Source organism: Octopus sinensis, linkage group LG2 (assembly GCF_006345805.1).
Source record: "Octopus sinensis linkage group LG2, ASM634580v1, whole genome shotgun sequence".
In the NCBI taxonomy this organism is placed as follows: Eukaryota; Metazoa; Mollusca; class Cephalopoda; order Octopoda; family Octopodidae; genus Octopus; species Octopus sinensis.
This window is the reverse complement of record NC_042998.1, coordinates 79,898,359-79,917,862: the sequence shown is the minus strand read 5'-3', so window position 1 is coordinate 79,917,862 and position 19,504 is coordinate 79,898,359. Positions and strand designations below refer to the sequence as shown.

General features: G+C 36.9%; 1 protein-coding gene across 1 annotated transcript in view; it reads right to left on the bottom strand.

Annotated features, from left to right (window-relative positions):
* Positions 1–5,466: 5,466 nt before the first annotated feature.
* Positions 5,467–19,504, bottom strand: part of LOC115232423 (tyrosine--tRNA ligase, cytoplasmic) — a 31,222-nt gene continuing 17,184 nt past the window's right edge. The window contains exons 8-14 of the mRNA XM_029802287.2: positions 15,383–15,568; positions 12,105–12,190; positions 11,493–11,622; positions 10,643–10,719; positions 9,327–9,520; positions 8,423–8,558; positions 5,467–6,256 (exon numbers count right to left, since the gene is read on the bottom strand). Coding sequence (XP_029658147.1) covers positions 6,146–6,256; positions 8,423–8,558; positions 9,327–9,520; positions 10,643–10,719; positions 11,493–11,622; positions 12,105–12,190; positions 15,383–15,568 — 920 coding nt within the window. The 3' untranslated portion in view covers positions 5,467–6,145. The remainder of the gene's footprint in view (positions 6,257–8,422; positions 8,559–9,326; positions 9,521–10,642; positions 10,720–11,492; positions 11,623–12,104; positions 12,191–15,382; positions 15,569–19,504) is intronic.

Sequence of the window (19,504 nt, the reverse complement as noted above, 5' to 3'; positions counted from 1 at the left end):
AAAGAGTTCCTTATATTTGACGTGTGTTCCTCTGCAATCGACAAATTTGAGTTTTTAGCTATAACAAGCATTTCATTTGTCATTAATTTTTTGTGTGGGTTAATATTCACATATCTGCTTTCTACTCTGACAGGCTGAAGGCTTTCTGAGGCAGTGCTTTACGTCTGGATGCCCTTTTGATGCCAACTCTAGACTCATTGTTGATTGACGTTCACCATTTACACTTGTCGTGAGTGGGTTTTGTTAGCTGATCGGAGATAATGACTGGGTGAGTTGATGAATGAAAATGTTTTTCTTGGGCTACGTGGTGAAGTAACTGACAACACCCGTGAACAAACAGAAAACTTTATTATTGCACATAGTGTTGAACTGTGTTGGTCTTTTACAAATCATCATCATCATCGTTTAACGTCCGTTCTCCATGCTATCATGAGTTGGACGGTTCGACCGGGGATCTGGGAACCCAGAAGGCTGCACCAGGCTCCAGTCTGATCTGGCAGTGTTTCTACAGTAGCTGGATGCCCTTCCTAACGCCAACCACTCCGTGAGTGTAGCGGGTGCTTTTTACGTGCCACCGGCACGGAAGCCAGTCTAGGCAGCGCTGGCATTGGCCACGTTCAGCTAGGCATCGGCCAAACAACAACAATAGTTATATGCTGGAAGAGAAGGAAAAAACAGTGCTGCATTCAAAGAAGTTACTTATGAGATATTCTTTTCTACTCTAGGCACAAGGGCGAAATTTTCTGGGAGGGGACCAGTCGATTAGATCAACCCCAGTACGCAACTTGTACTTAATTCATCGACCCTGAAAGAATGAAAGGCAAAGTCGACTTTGGCAGAATTTGAACTCAGAACGTAAAGGCAGACGAATTAAGGTACTTTATGAGATAAGGGCATCCAACTGTAGAAACTCTGCCAGATCAGATTAGAGCCTGGTGCAGCCATCTGGTTCGCCAGTCCTCAGTCAAATCATCCAACCCATGCTAGCGTGGAAAGCAGACGTTAAATAGGGTTGATGATGATGATGATATATATTAATAGTTATCGCCAAGCTAACATGGCAGTCCAGAAAAATAGGATGAATGCTGCTGTTGATTAGCTCCAAGAGGCCATCGCCTCTAGCTAGCTATGTGACACACAAACCTGTGTCCATTATAACTATCGAACAGGGGAGGTCAGCCGTTTCTCTTTTCAGGTCTGGCATCTGCAGACTAGTTTCAGGGTATTTGCCCCTTATCAATGTAAACCAGCCGAACCAGGCAGGTGTCACTACGGACCATCTGTTCGAAGGATTATTTACCTAAATTCAGTGGAATACATCCACTGATTTTCAAAAATAGAAATTTTAATATTTCTAAGTCTCTCTAAGGGGGACTACAGCAGCGGTACTGGGTATTAATAGTTATTGCCAAGCTAACATGGCAGTCCAGAAAAATAGGACGAATGCTGCTGTTGATTAGTTCCAAGAGGCCATAGCCTCTAGCTAGCTATGTTAGCTTGGCGATATCTAGATCCCACCACCCACCCCATTTTCTCCAACCCACCCTTGTCCTCCTTTAAACGCGCCTGTAACCTATGCAGTCTACTGGTCCCCAGCCCAACCCAGATCCTTCCTTTCCTCTAGATCTCGCTGTCACACCTGTCCTTTCATCACCAACACCACATCCCTCACTGGATCCAACCAGCACACTCTCCACATTTGAAGCTCCTTCTCCTGCACCTCTTCAAGCCTTATCTATTACATTAGATGTAATCTCTGCAATAAACTCTTACGTTGGTCAGATGGGCTGCCGGCTGGCCAACCGGTTCACCGAACATCTACAAGATGTTCAGCTACACATGAACACCCCCGTTGCCTGTCATTTCCACTTGGCCAGTCACTTCACCTATAATATCTCCATTTTTGGACTCGCCCTGCACCATGGAACCACACACTTCTGACTCCTCTTGGAACAGCGTTACATTTTCACTCTACAAACACAAACTCCCTTCGGACTCAACACAACCCCCTCCTCTTAACAACTGACTCTACACCCTCCCTAAAAAAGCAACTTATTATTTTATTTTATCTTATTTTATCCTCTCTTATACCCACTTATTTTTTTACACTGTTACCTTTTTTTTATTTTATATCGGTTTTTTTTTTTTCGGTCGAATTTTTTTAACTTTTTAATTGTATTAATTTCTATTTTATCCCTTTAATTTAATTTTTTAAATTTATTTTTTACTTTTTTATCTTGTATCAGTTATTTTTTTGTATTTTTTTCATTTTTTAATTTCTACATCTTGTACCCTTCCCCTCCTTTTCCAACTTTTTTATCATTCTTATTTTATTTCTGTATGCATGCACACATACATACACACATGTACATATACACACACATGCACAAATACACTCACGAGCACACACATGAATGCACATATACCTGCCACACACACCACATACATATATACACACAAAACACATACATGCACACACATACATGCATGCACGTACACATGAATGCACATATACCTTCACATACACAACCCCCATGCACATTCACATACTCATGCACACACATATACATGTGCACATGCATACACACATACATGCATGTGCACTGGAATGCACACATACCTAACTCACACAACCCTATGCACACACAACTACATGCACATACACACACTCACACGCATACACATACTCGCACATATATATACACACATATATATATATACACACACACACGCTCATGAACACACACATACCTCTCACACACACTCATACATACATTAACAATTACTCATACATGGGCACACACACACACGCACAGAAACACACGCATGCACATGTATACACACACAGGAATGCACATATAACTCCACACATGCAATCCCACGTGCACACACACACACACACAGTACAGAAAACACACACACACACACAACATATACGTACATGCACACACATATGCATGCTTCAAACTCCTTTCCACTGACCATTCCTCTACACACGTGAAAAGACACAACTACACAAAGGACCACCTACAACATTAAAAGATACAAACTTCACTCACACTTACACATATAAACAGTCAATACCACACAAACACCACACACACAACACACCTCCATCTCTTACACTCTCCTGTCTTAGAAAGAGATTTTTTTTTCACCAATTCCCTTCTAGTCATTTCAAAATGTAACCACATGTGAATCGTTGGAGATTTTTTCCCTCCATCTTCCTTTCCTATTGGATTCTCCTGTTTCTGAACGTTCTTTATAAGTTAAGTTTTTGGCTCAAAAAGCAAAAAGCAAGGTCATGTAGGGGGACATGGAGTTATGTACAGGGAGGGTGTTCATGCAAAGAGTTCAGGCCATTTCTGGTCAAGAGAGACTTTGAACCAAGCGGTTGTCGGCATCTTCACTATCTCATCTGGCAGCTTATTCCACGGATCCGCAACCCGGACGGAGAAAGCCCCTCTCCTTCGATTGAGATGAAATCGTCGCAGATAGAGCTTTTCGGAGTGAAGAACAGCTCTTTCGAGAGGATACACTTTCCACTTATGATGTTGTGAGCAAGAATGAGATCACCACGGCGGCGGCGTTTTTCTAGAGAATAAAGGTCGAGCGTCTTCAGCCTTTCTTCATAAGACAAATGCTTGAGACCAAGAACCATGCGGGTAGCCAGCTTCTGGACTCTTTCGAGATGCTGTATGTCTTTGAGGAGATAAGAAGAGGCTTGAATCCCATACACCAATATGGGTCTCACCAGCGTGACATAGAGCAGTAGGAATATGGCTGCTGTGAGCATTCCGAATGACTGTCAAATCAAAAACAGAACTCCGTGTGCTTTGTTGGCGAAAAGGAAGAATCCACCAAGATACCCAGGTCCTTTACCTGGTCGGTCCTCTCCAGCAGCAGACGACCCAGCTCGAAATCAAGTTGAGTTGTAGGAGAAGGACCAACAGGCAGATGACAGCACTTTGACACGTTATAAATGGAAGCCAGTCTGTTACGGGTTACTTATTTACAGCTGTGTGGACTGGAACAATATGAAATGAAGTATTTTGCTCAAGACCACAATACACTATCCAGGTCCAAGAGACGTTGGCGATTTTTCCCTTCCATCTTCCTTTCCTGTTGGATTCTCCTGTGATCATGTGTGCAACACTCTAAGGTCACATGCTTTCACAATCATGGAAAAATGAACCTAAAAATTTATGAAGATTGGGATGTATAACATTCACATTTAGGTCTCCCTCCTATCAGTGCACTTCTCCCATCACACTGCCTATGTAACAAGAGATGCATCACACTGGATCTCCTCATTGTCAATTGCTTCTTGCTATCACCCTTCTTTATCAGTCATCACTTTCTCACACAATACATTCCCTACCACTCATTATTGATATCCATCACCCATCTGCATGCTATCCATCACTGAATCTTGCCTCACATTGTCAATCTCCATCACTCTCACTCACTTCCAATACTCCCTCTTCTAACACTGTTTTCAATCTGTCATTCTCCTTTCCTATACCACACTGTTCATGTTTTTATTTAATCTCATTACTAACAACGGTAATTGGGTTTCCTTACTAATTACATTTGTGAAATATTCCCTCCGTAGTGCAAGTATGAATCTAGTACACTCTTTAAAGTGGCTGGCAAAAGAAAAGGGGATCCAGTTGTAGAAACCATTCCAAAAATGGAATTTGGGAGACATGGTCTTTGACCCATTTGTGTGGGCACTACAAATAAGAAATAACACTGACAGTGACAACCTGTCCAACCCATGCTAACATGGAAAAGCAGACAAAATGATAATGATGATTGTGTCATATCTGTATACACTTAGTTTTACTGAGAAATTTGGCTCCACGAGGACCGTTTTAGGTTTTGAATAAGGAACATTCATGCTTCCTGAAACTCACCAAAACTTCAAATATTGATGTGCTTATGCACCATTTCCTCTTTATGACTCTTTTAATGCTTACTTTTCTGTATTTAATTCTGTATATTATTCATGTACCTCTAGCCTTAATTGCTGTGTCATTACATGACATGTATGTCTGTTTTCTATCTCTTCTTTTAAACTTTTTCAAACAAATTATAGTGCACCTGAGTACTGTATACAATAAGCTCATTATCATTAACAATTTCTCAGGATTTCCTCTATCTGACTGTGTCAAAAGTAAAAATAAATTTTAAAAAATTTTAAATAATAAATAAAAGCAATAAAATGAAATCCAAAACAAATGGTTAAATATTAATATTAATTTTATTTCAAAGATAATGTTCTTGGAAAGCAAAAAGGCATGATGGTAACGTCAAGTAGATATAACTCATATTCCTTATTTACTGTATTATTATGCAATACTAATTTGTCAACTTTAACTTTCATAATTTTATGTTGATGAAATAAAATACCAGAATTAAGCAACTTGTGTTCCTAACAAAATATGTAATCTTAAGCCAATGTTAAAATTCAATATTACTTTAATCTAGAAGAAAATACAATATAACATTACATTAAGTGGCTCAAAGATTTTATCATCATCAAAAGAAATCTTTATTATTATTATTATCATCATTTCAGAGATGTACTTCCCATGCAAGTGATTTGATCTAAAACCCTGTGTTGAAATTAAAATAATTAGTGTGAAAGCTATATACTAGGCATTCAAAAAAAAAAAGAAAAAAAAAAGCTAAAATTCACAAACATTTATTTGGTGTCAAAATTATTGTAGCACTAACTGCAACCTGGTCACTAACCAACATACTTGCTTTAAATGAGATGCAGCAGAATCGCATCAGTGACCAAATTACAGTTGATGAAACAAAGACTTTGACATCCAATAATAAATGTTTAAGTGAAGTTACAATTTTGGTGTTTTTGAATGGCCAATATGTGTCCTCTATGCTGTAATTATTATCGTCATTATTATTGGTTTGTTGTAAGTAATCTTACAAATATTATTCATATTTTACATAATTTCAGTCATACAAATATAACATTAAATGTAAGTTATGATATTATTTAAAATGGATTTATAAACTTTGTGAATCATCTAAAAGAATTTTGATTGTAGTTTAATTAGGAAGGATTAATGGTCGACATTATCTTTTGATCAAACTTCCAAAGATTGTAATAAACTGCTTATTTAATAGGAACATTTCTTAATGAGGAACTCTTCACTAATCCAAGTTTACTTCTCATTTGGTATCCATTCCATTCAGCAATGCCAGATGTATTGACCAGAAATTCAGGCTGGAAAAAAATATACAGGAAATTATTAAAGAAATTAATGTTGAAAGATTAATGTTTTTAATATTTAATCCAAATGTCACTAAATTAAATCTTATGACAAGTTTTTATTTTATTTTTTGTTTTAATGTTATGTCTAACTAAAAATAGTTGTTACTCTCAGTTCACATATCAGTGATGTTTTTGATGATGATGATGATGATGATGATAATAGGCTGAAGATATCTTCTTCTTTCCCTAGCTCCCACCCTCATTCCCATTAGTCTTGGAGGCCATATAAAAGGTCATGCCATCTCTCCTGATTAAAAAAATAAAAGTAAAAATACAGTTTTTATTATTACAAATATTAAAAATACATAATCCTGCATGGATTATGTATTTTTAATATTTGTAATAATTTTTGTCTCATTAAGAAGTTTGTTTTCCAACTACAATGTTTCAGGTTCAACCCTACTGCATGATGCTTTGGAGCAAGCATCTTTTATAGCCTCAAGTCAACTAATGCCTTATTAGTGGATTTGGTCGAGAGAAACTAAAAGATGTCCATCGCATATATGTGTGTATATGTATCTGTGTGCGTGCGTGCATGCATATCTTAACTTCTAGTCTTGACATCATGTGATGGTTGTTAACAAGCATCACTGCCAAACAAGCAGTGTACTTCATTTCCAATCTTCCATGTAAATATGTCTGGCCATGGGAAAATATTACTTTACTTGGAAACAGGTGAAGGTTAGCAACAGACCTACAGATTTAAAAAATAATTTTTTGTAACTAAACAGTTTCAAACTTCGGACACTGGTAGAATGTGTCATGTAAAACATCTTTTACTCTTAGCATTTTTGAGAAAAACTTATATTTATGAAGTTATTTCACATTAAAGTTGTCCTATTTCAGTAATTTCAACCAATCAATGACATGTATTCAACTGAATAAAATTACTGCTGTTGTTTGTGTCCCTGTTATTTATGACAACCCTAATCCTAAAACCCTAACCCTAACACCAGTACAAACGCACGAACGCTGTCATAAATAACAGTGACAAACAAAAATACACTGCCGACAGTTGTTATTGACAAACAACGGCAGTGATTTTATTCAGCTGAATAAAATCACTGCCGTTGTTTGTCAATAACAACTGTCGGCAGTGTATTTTTGTTTGTCACTGTTATTTATGACAGCGTTCATGCGTTTGTACTGGTGTTAGGGTTAGGGTTTTAGGATTAGGGTTGTCATAAATAACAGGGACACAAACAACAGCAGTAATTTTATTCAGTTGAATACATGTCATTGATTGGTTGAAATTACTGAAATAGGACAACTTTAATGTGAAATAACTTCATAAATATAAGTTTTTCTCAAAAATGCTAAGAGTAAAAGATGTTTTACATGACACATTCTACCAGTGTCCGAAGTTTGAAACTGTTTAGTTACAAAAAATTATTTTTTAAATCTGTAGGTCTGTTGCTAACCTTCACCTGTTTCCAAGTAAAGTAATATTTTCCCATGGCCAGACATATTTACATGGAAGATTGGAAATGAAGTACACTGCTTGTTTGGCAGTGATGCTTGTTAACAACCATCACATGATGTCAAGACTAGAAGTTAAGATATGCATGCACGCACGCACACAGATACATATACACACATATATGCGATGGACATCTTTTAGTTTCTCTCGACCAAATCCACTAATAAGGCATTAGTTGACTTGAGGCTATAAAAGATGCTTGCTCCAAAGCATCATGCAGTAGGGTTGAACCTGAAACATTGTAGTTGGAAAACAAACTTCTTAATGAGACAAAAATTTGTAAACATAAGTTTTTGTAAACATAAGTTTTTCTCAAAAATGCTAAGAGTAAAAGATGTTTTATACGACACATTCTACCAGTGTCCGAAGTTTGAAAGAGCTTAGTTACAAAAAATCATTTTTTAAATCTGTAGGTCAAAAGTTAAAGATCCAAAACCTGCCTCCAAAACATTCAATCTGACTGATGATGCGAACATGGGATAGTGGACATTAAAAAGACAATGATGATGATCATTATCCTTTCTTTAAAGATGGAGAGTTGTGTTTTAGGGAGATCTTAGGGAAGAGGGTGAATGGCAGCAGCAATGACATTATAGCAGGGGAAGCAATATCAGTGAAAACAGCAGTGATTCACTTACCTGTAATTTCTCCCAAATTTTCTTTTTTGGTTTCAATTCTTTATCTGGTGTTCCCATGTGACCTTCAATAAAAATAACTTCACCCTCGGATGAGCCTTCAGGTGGGTCAAGCATTTCAACCTGCCGTGGCTCATTCCTGTAAAACCAACATGAGCATATGAGAATTTTTTTCCAAATTACTTCAAAGTCAATTTGAAAATATTCAAATATTTTAAAATTTTCTTCCTTCTAATGTCATGAATGTTATATTAGGATGCAAATGTATAGAAATGAAATAAGAATGGGTTAATCTAAAGAACCAAATAGGAATTAACTAGCTGTGTTTATAAAACAGTAAATTACAGCAGTTTTTATTTAATAAATTTTGTAATCTACTATTGGTTGTGTGGTTAAGAAGTCTGCTTCCAAATTACATGGCTCCAGGTTCAGTCCTACTGCATGGTACCTTGGGCAACTATCTTCTATAGTAAATCTATAGCCAATTAAAATTTTGTGACTGGATTTGGTAGATGGAAACTGAAAGAAGCCTATTGACTATATATGTGTGTGTATATGTATATATCTGTGGGTGTGTTTATGCTTGTGTCTCCTTATCTTGATATTGCATGTTAGTTGTAAATGAGTATCACTGTCATACAAGCAGTATCATTTATTTCTTATATTCTGCAACAACATGTCTGGCCATAGCTTGGCTGGGAAACAGGTGAGGGTTGATGACAGGAAGGGTATCTGGTCATAGAAAATCTGCCTTAGTAAATTCCATATGATTTACACAAGCATGGAAAGTGTATGTTAAAATGATATTTGATCCTCTCAATGAAGTTTCAATACAATATAAATATAAAACAGAAATAAAACAAACAACAATAGTGAGGAGTAATGATGACAAGGTATTCAAACTTACTTAGAAGCACACATAAGCATAGCTTGAGATTCAATTCCTCGCATCTTTTGGGATTTCAAATTACACAAAAATACTCCTAATTTATTGTTTAACTCTTCCATAGGTATAAGACCAGCCAAACCACTGACCACAGTTCTAGGAGCGTCTTCTCCCAAATCAACTTTCTCAATGTACAGACTATCAGCATCCGGATGCTAGAAAATAAATATAAAACAGTTATTTTTATTTAAGAAACAAAAGAAAATTTATTTTCGTTTTTATTTCATTTTAAATTCAATTTTAGAAGCTTTCTAAATCCAGTTGAAAGATGGAGTGTATTCATCAAGTAGTTAATGGATGAATTCAAATGAAATACTTGAATGGACATAATTAATCCTGTTGCTGTAGACTTAAGAGACAGCTGGTCAAGTCAATCTGATGTTTAACTCATTACTAGTGTTGATGTTAATGATATCATAAGGCAGTGAGCTGGCAGAAACGTTAGCACGCCAGGCGAAATGTGTAGCCGTATTTCGTCTGCTGTTACGTTCTGAGTTCAAATTCCGCCGAGGTCGACTTTGCCTTTCATCCTTTCAGGGTCGATAAATTAAGTACCAGTTACGCACTGGGGTCGATGTAATCGACTTAATCCGTTTGTCTGTCCTTCTTTGTCCTCTCTGCATTTAGCCCCTTGTGGGTAGTAAAGAAATGGATATCATTTGCAGTGGTCCTGTCCTAGCAGTTAATAGTTACAATGCAGAGATTCACTTTATGGTTACTCAGATGAATATTGTACTAGTGTGCAGTGTTAAGCTATATTCCTTAAAAAGCAATGGTAAAGTCCTCCTAGGGATCTCCCTTGAATAACTAGAGAACATTTTTTAAGAACGATTTTTTTTAGATATAATTTAAAGATCAATACAAAAACAGCCCTTTTCATGACTCTTCCTAGACATTGATTAGAAAAAGCAGCCATCTTGTCTTTCTTTCAAGCATATTTTTACAAAATTGATTCCCACAATGTATTTATCTTTTATGATTGTACAGTGTAGCTTGAAAAAGATTTGGAGATTCTCTCTTTGATCACTCATTCTGTAAGCAATAACTTATAGAGTGAGTGACTGATTTGATCCCCAAACAAGTCTACAATACAATACAAAAAGTCTCCCACATGAAACTAGTAATTGGAATGTATAATAATTCATATAAGCAATAGCCACAATAAAAAAAAAGGAAAGAGAAAAATAATAAAATATGAATTTATAATTTTGCTTTAAGTGTATATCAAGAAATAATAAACTTCAGTGTAATAAACAGCTGTTATATAGATAGTCTACCTTTTCCACAGATAATATTCGCCCCACTCTGAAATCAAGGCGTGATGGTGTGACTTCTTCTTCTTTAGCAGGAGCTTCTATTAACAAATGGTAACAAAAATGTTTTAAGAATTTCTATAAAATAAGAATATTCATCAAAATGATAAAATATACAAATAAATAAAAGGAGTTTAACCTCAATATTGTTTTTAAAATTCAAGAGAAATTGATGTCTAAATATGTTTAGATGACTGATGGTGATGGTGATGATGATGACGATGATCACTTAAATGAAATAGTTGGAACACAAGAAAATTAGGAAATTGACTGGTTATTAACCTTTTCGTTACCATATTTCTGATTAGAATGTCACAGAAAAGAATTGCAAGATAGATCCTTCAAGTTGAACCAACTGACAGCTATAGGGATACACCAAGAACAAGATGGTTGGATAATATACATAGTCTCAGTTGGTGACACTGGGAAATCCAACTGGAAAGTGTAATGACTGTTGCTTCCGAGAGGACCCAATGGAGGAGATGCCTGAGAACTCTACTCATACAACTCTCCCAGGAGTAGTAGGCATAGAAATGGATAGTGGATGGAGTTGTCTGCTAGAGGATGGTAGGGTTTCACTCCCCTGCTAGCAATATAAATGTATGTACAGGGTGACAAACTGCACCAATAACCAGCTGGCAAAAGATCTGCTTGGGGTTAAACTAGTAGTAACAAGGAACAACCATTTTGATGTGGTGATTAACTTTGCTGATTAGTATAGTTACTACTCTGATATCTTCTTGAGATTTTACAACTAGCTACTTTGTTTATAATAATATTGTTTTCCAAATAATAATGTTTTGAAGAAACTTACTTTGAGCAGGTGAATAAGCTGCTTTTATTAATGCCTTCATTTCTGGGGTTTCAAATTCCTTGCGAATGGGATCTAACAATTCATTAAGGTAGAATTCAACGGCAATTTTGAAATCACCAGGGTGGAGTTCCTATGTAAACAAAGGTAAGTTATTAATGACATTAATGACCGAATCTCCTTACAAATGCTCAACATATAGGAAGCACAATAAAAAAAAAGTGTCAGGCTATTATACCCATTACACTCTCAGAGTGGTTGGCATTAGGAAGGGCATCCAGCCATAGAAACCATGCCAAATCAGATTGGAACCTGGTACAGTCTAATTTGGCATGGTTTCTATGGCTGGATGCCCTTCCTAACACCAATCACTCCAATGATGAAAGTCAAACCATCCAACCCATGAACAACAGATGTTAAATGATAATGATGATGATGTTATTGGCATTATTATTATTTAGTCTAAAGTACCTTGACACTACTTATATGTTCAAGACCATATGCTACCAATTCCATTTATTACTAAAACTCTTAATCATACTCTGACACCTGTTTCATTTCCTCTCCCAAATTTGTGTGTGTGTGTGTGACTAGAATCTATTTCTTTTTACAAACCTCTTTAGCAAAAGCAGATTCCAGTTCATCATAATTTTTATATACAACATTCCCACCATTTTCTTCTTTTCTGGAAACAGCAAACCCTGTTGGAGAAAATAATGTTTAAATGTTAACTGTATAAAAGCTTTATCAAAGTAAAAACATCAAATGTGCTTAAGGAGCTGTTATCTTTATTGGCACAAAAGATTTATCACTTCATGAAAAAGACAAGCCGCAATGAAGTATTTATAGGAAGTGTGATGGAAGTGTGAGACATTGGCACCGAATGTCTTAGATTTTAAGTTGGAGAGAATGTATCAAACATAATCCATTGGCTATGCAATGTTAAGCTACATGTAAGACGGAACACATATGAGCTGAGAAAGCATTCAGATTACATTGGTTTGAATTAATTGTGCATTGTTTCATAGCTTTGGATTAGATGGTTTGACTAGAACTGGTAAGCCAGAAAGCTGCACCAGGCTGCAGTCTGTTTTGGCTTGGTTGCTATGGCTGGATGCCCTTCCTAATGCCAACCACTCCACTGAGTGTATTAGGTACCTGTAACATGTTACTGGCACAGGTGCCTTTAATATATCACTGGCACATGATATTTGTTGTGTTCAACACTCTTTCTTAAAATTTTGAAGAAATTCAAATGGGACAAAACCCTTCATCTCTAAAACATTAGTATTGAAAATTAGTAATACTTTTATAATTAGTAACCAAAATCTATAAAAGTTTACACAAAACCTATAAAAGCACAGGAAATAGTTTAATTTTATTGAAGAATTGTTTAGTGATATCTTTAATGAGAAAAACTGATAAGGAGCACAACTCTCTAACTCAAAAACTTTAGCTAACCTTGAAAAATGGATATAATGTGTGTAATCAGTGACCACAAATTGGTAAAGATCGAGTAGTCAGAATCACACACTCAGACACTATCTCTCCCACAACATCATCATACAAAATACATGCTGTCTGAGCCTATGCCCCATCAAAGCCAAACAACCAACAGACAAGACCAGGCTGTTTTCAAATGAATGTAATATACGAAATGACCTGTACTTGTGGGGATAAATATATTGAATCGGCTACATGACAGCTTTATGTCAGAGTAAAAGGACATCTTCACAAGGCCACAACACCCAGCATCGTATTCCAACACCACCAACACTGCGATGGGGAATTCTCAACCTGGATACTGGCCAGGGGCACCTTCAAATAAAAGAGGCACATTTCATCAGGAAGAAGGCACTCAGCCTCAACCACCGGAATGAACTTGATGGTTGGAAATTCATTTACTGCCTCAGGAATCTCTAACCAACGCCAGTAGTAATAACCATGCAAAGTGTAAAGTCTGATAAAGGATTATAGATCCAAAAGCACATACTTAACCCACTACTCCTAGAACTAGCCACAAGACTACATACAGACCACCAGTAGGTCACCACTATATTTCTATCTATCCATCCATCTATTTACCTCTCAAAAACCACTAAACCTTTTTACTTCTGATCTGTCTGTCTGTCTTTCTCTCAAAAACCACTAGACCTTTTAAACTTTTGAACTTTGAAAATTCGAGAAAAAAAAAACTTTCTGGGTTTTTTCAAACAAGGATTTCCAAAGACCTCACTGTTCACATAATATATCTATATTAATATCTCAGCTTCTTGTCATCTTTTCATTTTAATTTTATTTTCTAATTTTTAAGAAAGATTTTAATATTTTTCATTTTGTCATTCTCCAGTTTCCTCTTCACTGCTCAATTCTACCATCTTTCACTCTTAGCCTTTGGTTCCCCTATTGATAAATCCCTCACCCCACCAAGTATCACTGCCTTCTATCTGTTCATTCTTTTCTCCTAGCTTAGCTTTACTTCTCTTAGCATAGCACCCCTCTCACCATCCTACAACAGGGTCACCCTGTTATCTCTCTGTACTGAGTAGTTTTTGTCTCAAGTACAAATTGGCTGTTAACTGTTGGACTTACAACGATTGCAATTACCAACACCATTTCACATCTCTCTTTATTTATGCTTGCACTATGTTGGACAAGTTTTCTCCAATACAGTGTTTAGCCACTTATTAAATAATGAGCATGTCAGTATCCTGAGATCATATTCACCATGTCTGATATCTTTCTTTTCTGTAAGTTCCTTCCACTTGTCTCTTTCTTGCTCTAATTTTAATCTTTAATCTTTTACCCACCTACACCATATGCATCACATGGCCATACCAGCTCAGATGTTTCTCTTGAATACTGTATCTGATTCTTCCTTACATTTACTTCATTGCTCAGTTCATTTATGTTCCACCACTGATGTACACAAACATTATACATTCATCAGAGCATGATACCATCATTTCTGTCCACCTTTGCACAATCTTCACATTCAATGCTCATGTTTCACTCCCATGTAACATTTCCATTTTGTATACAAACATCTTTAACTGGAGAGAGAATACTTTTGTTACCAGCAGATGTAATAGCTTTCTTAACTTTTTTCCCCTCCATTCTTACCCTGACTGCTATGCTTTCAAACAAATCCCATCTCAACTGCATGCAGAAAACTGAAGCCATTAACTACTTCTAAAGAGCTCTCCCAGCAATTGAAAGAATCATGTAATAGCTTTCTTAACTTTTTTCCCCTCCATTCTTACCCTGACTGCTATGCTTTCAAACAAATCTCATCTCAACTGCATGCAGAAAACTGAAGCCATTAACTACTTCTAAAGAGCTCTCCCAGCAATTGAAAGAATCTATTTCCCATGTACTCTTACTACTGACTACTCTTGTACATCAACTATATATGAAGACCTCTTCCAACTTGTGATCCCACTGTAATGCTTTTGTTCCCAAAGTTTACATTGTGTACACAGTATAGAGTTCCTGCCTACTCCTTTTCTGTGTGTCAAGCATAGTCACTTGCAGCAAAAACAGGTGAAAGAATAATAATGTGGATATGACTGTGTTGAAGGGACACTGTTAAACAAACTTACATTGAATACATAGTAACACAACATAGTCTTTGATAATGGAGTGATTAAAATAACAAAATAAATTAATATCATTATCATTAACAATATTCTAAGATCCGTTTTTTCCTAAACTGCTATGAGGTGGATGGTTTTGTAGTATAGCAAACCACTGATTACTTCTAATGCAGCATAATTTCTTCTGTAAGGTCCAACATCTTAAGATATGACTTTACCTCTCTCACTTCTCACCCATGTCCTTTTTGTGGTTTTCACTTAGTTATAAATCCCATCAAACTACAATAATAAACTTACCATCTTTTACAGCAGGCAACTGGAACAGTACATGTTTACAAAATGATAAAAGTCCATTGTCTTTAATATTTCCAGGTTCACAAAAAGCCCGTTTTAACTTCTTCTTGAGTTGAGCAGCAGAATCAATGAGATCAATTTTGGAGTCTTCTTCTGATGAACTCATTTTGCTACCAGTCAATCCTGGAACTGTGAAATATACCAAGTATAAAACCAATTTAAACTTTTAACAAAACTATTCAGTAGTTCTAAATTTGACTTTTATATGCTAACATGGGTCAGGCCAGAATATTACTGAGACATTCTTTTACAGACATATGCCTTTCCTGTTGCCAATCCTTATATGCTTTTTCAGTAAGGGATCTCTTCCACATATCTTTAAAGGTGCAAAGTCAGAGGTAGATTTGTTAACAAGGCAAATGACAGCAATGTCCCCAATTATATATATATATATATATATATATATTCAAAGGGCTTCTTCCAGTTTCTGTTTAACAAATCCACTCATAATGCTTTGGGCAGCCTAGGGCTATAGCAAAAGACACTTGCCCAAGGTGCTATGCAGTGGAAAAGAATCCAACATAACATGGTTGGGAAGCAAACTTGTCAACCACACAGCCATGTCTGCACACACACGCACACACATCTTGAATCATGTTTATTTCACAGACTCTGTTTCACTGAGGAGGTCCAATAAGCCTGAAATATGTCTGAATTATGCCAAGATCAGACTCACTCTCTATATTAACCACATTGTAGTTTTATAAAAAAAAATTGGGGACTGTTTCCCCTGCCATTCTTGAACCAAATTAATCATCTTAATGATTATTTCTCCTTAACTACAGATGGCATTTTAATTAATTAGTATTTCTTGGATCAATGCAATAAGTGTGTTAGAACTATAATAATATCCAATTAAAATATTCACTTCTCAATTACTACTTACAACTACAATTTCACTAATAGAAAGTAATTAAAACCACTTTTTCCAAATCTCCCACATGAAGTAGTAGGATCTATTGTCGCATACATTAAATTGTCACAAATTAATTAAAAAACCAAATAGCTAAGATACCAGTCATCACTTCAAATATAAATATAAATGTAGCAGAATGCTGTTGGCTAAAGAACATTCACTGCTTTACATGCTTCAGTCTATTGAATTAAACACAAGTAATTACATATATATATGTATGTGTTATCATCAAGGCAATCTAGTTTTGAGAATCTTACTTTTAATAATCTTCATGAATTCATTATAAAGCCATTCAATTCAAGCTAACAAAACAAAAAAAGACCATAAAACACAATTCTAAATCAAGAACAATACTATTATGTCATTTTATAGATATGCACAGATATGGCTGTGTACATTTATTTACATTTGACAGATATTTGTCCTCATCTTGTTTGTTGTTAACACAATGTTTTGGCTGATATACCCTCTAGCCTTCTTCAGGTGTCTTGGGGAAATTTCGAACCTGGGTTCTCATTCCTAAGGTATTTTTCGATGTTGTTGTTATTACGCTATAGGCCCGTGGGTATATGGCGTTGTGGTTAAGAGCGCAGGCTACTATCCCCAAGATTCTGAGTTCAATTCCAAGCAGTGACCTGAACAACAACATCGAAAAATACCTTAGGAATGAGAACCCAGGTTCAAAATTTCCCCAAGACACCTGAAGAAGGCTGGAGGGTATATCAGCTGAAACATTGTTTTAACAACAAACAAGATGAGGACAAATATCCGTCGAATGTAAATAATGTACATAATTCCTCATCTCTTAAATGTACAACTGTATTATGGCTGTGTAGTTGAGAAGTTTGCTTCCCAACCACATGGCACCTTGAGCAGGTGTCTTCTACTATAGCCCCGAGCTGACCGAAGTCCTGTCATTGGATTTGGTAGATGAAAGCTAAAAGAAGACCATCGTATATGTGTACATGTCTGAATGTAAGTGTGTGTTTCCTTGTCTTAGCATTATGTGTTAGTTGTAAAAGCTGTCATACAAGTGGTGATCATTTGTCTCCAGTCTTTAATGAAAAACATTATCTACCTATGGGATTATACAACCTTGCTTGGAAACAGATGGGTGTTCACAACAGGAAGGGTATCTGGCAATAGAAAATATGCCACAGTGAATTCCACCTGACCCATTCAAACATGGAAAAGTGAGTGTTAGAACAATGATGATGAAGTGTTGTGTATGCACTGATATTGTCAAGACGTTGCTTTCGCAGCACTCTTAACGTGAAGAAATTTGAAGGCGCAACTATAAGGTAAGACATTTGTTGTTTGGGGATTCAGTAGGTGTTTGTTTTTTGTTGTACATTTTTTTTTTGCAAACAAGAAATCCCTACTGAGTTCTGAGGCATTTGTCTGCCTATAGTTGCGCTGTCTTACTTAATTGTGAGAACTGTTGTTTTGAGGGGTGTATCTCGCTTCTGAAAAATTGTGAAATATTTTGGAAAATTCTACCACGGATCTTTTGTGTTCCTGCTGCTGTGACCCTGGAGTACCTTTTTGGAGTACCTGTTGGCCAGGATTACCGGGTGGCCGGAATTGTGTGTTACCATGATTTGAACTGTCTTCCTTCTTTCTTTTTCTCTGCTCTGTCTTTCTGCTCTTCTTTGTCTTCCTTCAAACTACATTTTTGGACTTTGTTTAGACTTTTTGTTTTGGACTGTTTATTGGACTTTTTTCTTCAAGCATGGCGAAGGAGGTGAACACTGTGTTGGAGTGGGAAATTATCCCACCCAAGCAATGGTTAAAAAACTTCAATGAGAGAATGGTGGTGTTGAGAACTTATTCTAAGTCACTCGGCACCATCACAGTCTTTCCCAAGACTGAAATTGAAAAAGAGTTGGCAGAATATCTGCCAACTATTAAGTCTATTTCCAGGGGTGTTAGGTATGCAATGGTGTGGTTGCTATTTGACACCCCTGAGGTAGCTCACAAATTTGTGAGCCAGCCCTTAGAAGGGCAAAAGATTCTGTTTTTTCTCACATATTGTGGGAAGAAATTAACAAGAGCTTGGGTCTGTGGGTTGCCACCAGGCATTGAACCGGAATGGATAGAGGATACTATTCACTGGAGCCTGGATGGCAGCGGATCCAAGCTACTAAATGTGAAATTGTTGCCAGCAGCCAACTGGGTGGGGTCAAAAGCAGACCCAATCGGCTGCTAAAGATCTGGTATTCCCAGATTTTTTGAAAATGGTCAGTTGCAGGTACCCAGTGATACTTGAGGGATGCGCCCCCCCCCCCAAGTGTCACCTGTGCCTGGAACCAGGCCATATTAAGAAGAACTGTCCCCAGGACCAAAGTAGGGACCCGGAGCAGTTAATAAAAGTAGCGCCCCCCACTCCTCCTTTGGAGGGAGAGATGGAGGCAGTCGAGGAGGTGGAGACCTCGAAGAAAGGAAAAAAAGAGAAAGAAGCTGCAGCAGAGAAGGAAGATACTCCGGATAAAGCAGAGGTACCACATCCCCCCATAGTACAAGGGAGGAAAAAAAGAAAAAAAAAAACAAAGAATGGGACATTGCTGGCGGTTAGTAGTACACTGCCGGCATGTCCTGAAACTTTGTCAGTGGGAATTGTGCCACTGATGGAGGAAACTGTGGCCGCTCCTAGTGCGATGACGGATGATTTTGTGATCTTCTTTCATAAAGGAGGGAGTGATACAGAGCTTTGTAAAAAAGTTAGAGGGCCAGAGAGAGAGGACCCTGCCCTGGACTGAAGATCCAGATTGGCCTTGTCAGGTAACTGCAGAGGTCCTAACAGATGCTGAAATGTTCAGGGTAATGGACTTCTTTCCGAAGGACCAGTATAGGTTTGCCTTTTGGGGCATTGACCTGGAACTACAGGATTGCCTGCAGGAGGAATACGGCCTGATTGGAGAGAAAGGATAAGAGGCCTTAGTGCCTCAATTTTCATTGTCTATATTGTTTGTATTCTTTGGTAAGAGGCTCAGCGCCTCAATTTGTAATGACGATTACGTCAATTATTATTGATCTAAGGTAAGAGGTTTAATACCTCAGTTTGTTTTGTGTTTTTAAAAAAAAAGCGAACAATGTTTTCGAGAATGCAACAATCGGTGGGCGCTGTTTGCTTCTCTCACCAACCATTT